This window comes from Crocodylus porosus, unplaced genomic scaffold, assembly GCF_001723895.1.
Source record: "Crocodylus porosus isolate Cpor-Errol unplaced genomic scaffold, CroPor_comp1, whole genome shotgun sequence".
NCBI lineage: Eukaryota > Metazoa > Chordata > Crocodylia > Crocodylidae > Crocodylus > Crocodylus porosus.
Genome location: NW_017728886.1, coordinates 57821911 through 57827146, shown reverse-complemented (window position 1 = coordinate 57827146; position 5236 = coordinate 57821911). Strand labels below are relative to the sequence as shown.

The 5236-nt window shown below is 41.2% G+C and overlaps 1 protein-coding gene across 5 annotated transcripts in view; it reads right to left on the bottom strand.

Moving 5' to 3' along the window:
- Positions 1-5236, bottom strand: part of STK31 (serine/threonine kinase 31) — an 81376-nt gene that overhangs the window by 50659 nt on the left and 25481 nt on the right. For all 5 annotated transcript variants that reach the window (XM_019534668.1, XM_019534686.1, XM_019534676.1 and 2 more), the window contains exon 10: positions 554-676. In XM_019534668.1, coding sequence (XP_019390213.1) covers positions 554-676 — 123 coding nt within the window. The remainder of the gene's footprint in view (positions 1-553; positions 677-5236) is intronic.

The following is a 5236-nucleotide window of genomic DNA, read 5'->3' as shown; positions in this document are numbered from 1 at the left end:
GGGGCCAGGACGCACACACCTCTGCCCCCTGGGGGCGCACAGCAGCAGGAGGCATCTCCCCACCCCCCACAGACAAACTGCAGCTCCATCCCACGCCCCACCTGGGCAGCACCTACCACTGCCCCACTCCCTCCCACAATGCAGGGGCCTTGATCTGCCCCCCTCCACGCCCTTTCCCTCCCCACTCACCTTCCACCACAACAGACTTACCCGCTGCGTGCAGCTATATCAGAAATCAGATCGGTATCAGCCAATATGCCTCCTTAAAACTCAGCTATTGGTATCACACGCCAAAATCTCTATTGTGCTCCCCTACTAAGGTGGTCCACAAAAATTATTATGATCAAAAGTATGTGAATATCTACACTTATAATTCAAGGGGGTCTGCATTTCCATTTGAAGTTTCAAAAGGGACCCGCAAATGAAAAAGAGGTTGAAAACCATTGCTCTATTCAATGTAGTTGAAGCTTTCAACTCTAATACACTGAACTTAAAATAACTTAAAAAGCAGATTAGAAGCATTTAATAATTATGGCAATAATTACTTTCCAACCTGTAAAGTTCTTGAGCGCTCAGAGAGAGGCAGCTGATCCACTTCCAGAATGAATTCTTCCACTACATGGTACAGACTCTGTTGCACCTCATTCCTCTTGAGAATCAAGCTCTCCCCTTCACTCTATGTGGAAAAAAGAACAATTCGTCAAATCATATTCAAACTTCTTTTAAGCATGAAGTATAATCAAGTTTTACTTTCTAAAAGTCCTTCTACAGTACTTTCTTTTCCAATTTATGAAATATTTATCAACCTTATCAGGTTACAACAATTCATGCCTGAATAAGAAGGTGATGTTCCTACTGTATCTACTGCTTCAAATACTGTATCTAATACAATTAAGCATAACCATGCTACAAGCTGATACAGAACAAAAGAAACGATTTGTATAAAGCTAAATTTTTGTCTGACGGATTCTAACAGCTACTGTATGCATTTAACATGTCCAATTTTCTTTAGGACAAGAAATGGAGAATTTCATGGACTGGAGTCAAGAAACCAGTTAAAACAGCCTGAAAAAAAAATCAGACAGTGAAAACTTCCTTACAAGACCAATGGAGAGAGAACTATGGAGCCCAACTGACAGTTAAGTAGTTTCTTTCTCTGTGCCCTGCAATTTGGGAACAAGGTGGCCGGAAAATTGACTGATTTTTGTTTTTTGTTTTCAAGAGATGGATTAAACTAAAGGGACACTTTCCCAAAATCAAGTCCTTGCTCAGTAACTGATAGGATGGAATCTGCCAACAAGAGGCAAAACCTCCTGTTGCAATGGAAAGGGTAGGAAGAAGGGAGGGAGATGGGAAAACAAAGAAACTTTTTAGGATAGAAAAACAGCCCAGTGACATTCCCCTGCAGCCTAGAAGTTTGGAAGTCAGGCTAAGTGATCATAAGAAGATCTTCTGGCCTTAAAAAAAAATCTAGTTTTACACTGTAATCCTCAGTGAGAAATGCTGTCCTGACACATTACGGGCAATATTGATACTGCAACAGATATGTAGCATTTTGAAAGTCTGGTACTAATTTGCTCTTCAAATAAAACAACCCCATTCATACAAATCACTTATGTAACACTGACAGGTGATATTCAAACTTGCAGATAAAAACTCCTCACACAACTTGTAAACTAAAACAGATTATTCCAACAAACACCCCTCCCCAAAAAAATCTGCCCAAAAAACACGTGCTTCAAAAGCCAAAACTGCTCTGACTGACTTCAGGGAAAAATCTGATTAAAACAACCATGACTGGTGCTGACCAGCCCAAAAAAAGCCAATACATGACTCACAGTTACCAGGGTCAGCTTCCATCAAATATCTCCCATTTAAGGGACTACTTGTGTTTGTTCAATTGCATCACAAGCCAGACAACAAATCAGATCTTCCAGACAGGCCAGTAAATGCTTAGATGATATTTAATATTCCTGTTACAGAAATGCAATTATAAAGCAGAAATAAGAAATGGCAGTCCTTTCCAGACAAACCTTTTCTGCCTAAGCAACAGGGTCAACAACTCATCAAATCAGATCTACTTGAGAGTCAGTTTTTTCCATATCAGCTCTGGTACCAGTTAGACTCGCTATACCAGCTCAGGAGCCAGTCATTTCAGACTGCACACAAACACAAACACAGAAGGGTTAAAGTCAACCTAGCCTAGCAATCCAGAATTACAGTCAACCCAGCATGATGAGGGGGCCACAACACTGAAAATTAAGGTCACAGGATCTGCTCAGCATCTGACAGTTTTCTTTTCATGCTAAATGTACTGGATTTATTTATTTGAGTTTGCTTTTTTATTTTAGATGTACTATATGACTCCTAAACAACAGAGGACAAGATCCTTGCTCCAAAGAGCTCAGAGACTTTTTCCAGATGTCATACCAAGAGAATAAAGATAATGAAGAAAAGGAAGATAGGAAAAATATCAATTATCCTATTTAGGCTAGTGCCCAGAAAGATGCAGCCATCAAATATGCCTTTAGTTATTTAAATTAACAGAATAAGAAAGGAGACAAACAGATTTTGGACAAAAACTGTGCAGTCTGGGTTCAATGCATTTCCTATGGACTGGTCTCACACTTCGACATGGAATAAAGCCATTAGTAAACTCTGCAACCAACAAATATATTATAATTAATATCTTTTCAATTGTAGACAGAACTGCAAGCCACCATTTAGATACAAGAAGAGATAACTAGATCAAACTTAATCAGTAAATGTACATCTTTTAACAGTATGTCTCTTCACAAAGTGTTCATTAACCAATATAGTCCAGTGTCTAAATTAATTCTTCAGGCTGCTCTAGGCTTACACACACTTTCCCGTTTGTCTCTGTTGATCTCAGGTGTGCTGGGGGGGGATGACCCTTGACAGAACTGCCTTTCTACTCTACTTTTCCCTTCAAACTGCTACCAGTACTGCTATGGCAAATTTATTCTCTTGAGCAAACAGAAACCTTTCGAAGTGATGGAGCTCCACTGCTCAGAAGAGCAATCAAACAAGATTTCACAGTTCTCTCTTTGTAACTCAGCTAGATTCCATGTAATCCTCTGAGCTTCCTACCATAGGTCTTTTTTTTTCTTTTTTGTTAAAGTAAAAACTAAAACTTCTCTACCAGTCTCTCTTAGAATTAGCCTCTCACACCCAGCAGAGTTAGGAACCATAAGGCTCTGGTCTGCCAAATTATAGCAAACAAAGCCAGAATAAAAACTCAAAATATTTTTACATGAAAAGATCTCTAAAATCTCCAGACAGAAGACTACTGCCTGACTGCAGATGGTACTAAGACGACATAATTACCTCCTACTGATCAAATACTTTGAGATGACAGGTCTTTTTCACCAGTGAAATGACACTGCATCCTTCCTAGCACTTGTTCAGCTAATTTTTCTTCATATTTGTCCTAAAAATCTCACACCAACAAAATCACAGAAGGGCAATAAGGACAACTTTAAAAAAAACAAGACTAACAAACAAAAAAACAAACTTAAAAGATTTTTTGGGCCAATTATTAACCAGCCATATTGGCTGATACCAATCTGATTGCCAATATACAGCCTGGTAGCTTGGAGAGCAGCATCCAGCTGGTAAGTTTGTTGGGGGAAAGGGGCACAGAGGCCCCTGAGGTGAGGGAGGTGGCAGGGCAGGTGCTCTTCAACACTGCCCGGCACACAGGTAAGAGACCCTGCCTGCCTGCCCACCCATACCTACCCCCAGGGTAGGGTGCAGCGGGGCTGGGTCCCGACACAGGGATACTGCCCAGGTTCCCCTGCAGCAGTCAACCCTCCCTGCTCCTCCTGACCCCCCCCCCACACACACCCCTGTCCTGCCCCCTACCAGCCCTCCTTACAGGCCCACCTTCCAAACAGCATCACCTGCACCTGACCCACAGGGCCCCAGGCCCTGCCGGTGCCTTTTATTCCCAACCTGCAGCCCCCACAGTCTCAAAGGGGGTCCCCAGCTGCAGCCCACACCCCCAAGCCGCAGCCCCCCCCCCACAAGCTTTACTTATGCCAAAGGCTTCAGGATGGAAAGCAAGTCTAAGCCAAGCCCCAGCTCTCAGATTCTCAGGCCCTGTCCCCGCCTCCTCCCACTCTGGACAGGGCTTAAGGTTTCCCAGAAAATAGAAAACTCAAATCCCTGTTTATAATAACAGAGGACATAACTGATAAAACAGGAGAGCAACAAGACAGCAAACCAACACATAAGGCAACTAGAATATCAACATGAACAGATTTGTGAGGTGCTTAAAATATACATTACAGGGGGCGGGGGTAAAGAAATTCCCCCCTCCTCTTCAGCTGCTGCTGATTCTTCTTCTAGAAGCATGATTCTCAACAAGGGTGATGGGGCACCAAGATCCTTTTATGGGTGCAATGCAATATTAGCACTGTTAAGTGTGCAAACAGCTACATATAATTCATAAGATAAACTCAGAAATTTCAAATAGGAATGCATTGTGTAAAAAATATTCTGACCTATCTTTGCCTTCCTGAGTTCTTTGAAATAGAAGAATTGTTTTAATTCTTTTTCTGTAGTCTAAGAATGAGCAAAAGGTAAGAATGACCGTTTAACGGGTGCCTTAAGCCTACTACACATGCTGAGAACCACTGTTCTGGAATCAGGAAATTTCCTGAAGGAAAAGTATATTTAAGCTTACAAACACCCTTTTCTATTTGTTCTCTGTCAATCTTAGCCATGGAAGCTAGCCTATTTCCATTTTTTTCTGCCCAGCTCGCTATAAAAGTAATCAAACTAAAATCCTCATTTGTTTTAATGTTAACCACTGTGTTAGCAGTAGGTACTGCTTATATAGCATGAAATTTTTTTTTTAAAACAAACAGTTTAGTTTACAAGTAACCTGATAAATTACTAAGAACTGAACATTTTAAAATATTTCTTTTAGTACTGTACTGTACTTCTTAATAACTCAACACAGATGAAGAAAATAAGAGGCATTTCACTTCTCTTAATAGGTCATTTTCTACTCCATTTCATAAGTTAATGTAGCAGTATAATTCTGCAATGCTTAGCAATGAGCAGACTTCCTTAAAAGATTTCATAGATTTCACAGATTTCATAGACATTAGGGCTGGAAGGGACCTCGGGAGATCGAGTCCAGCCCCCTGCCCAAAGGGCAGGAAGTCAGCTGGGGTCATAGGATCCCAGCAAGATAAGCATCCAATTT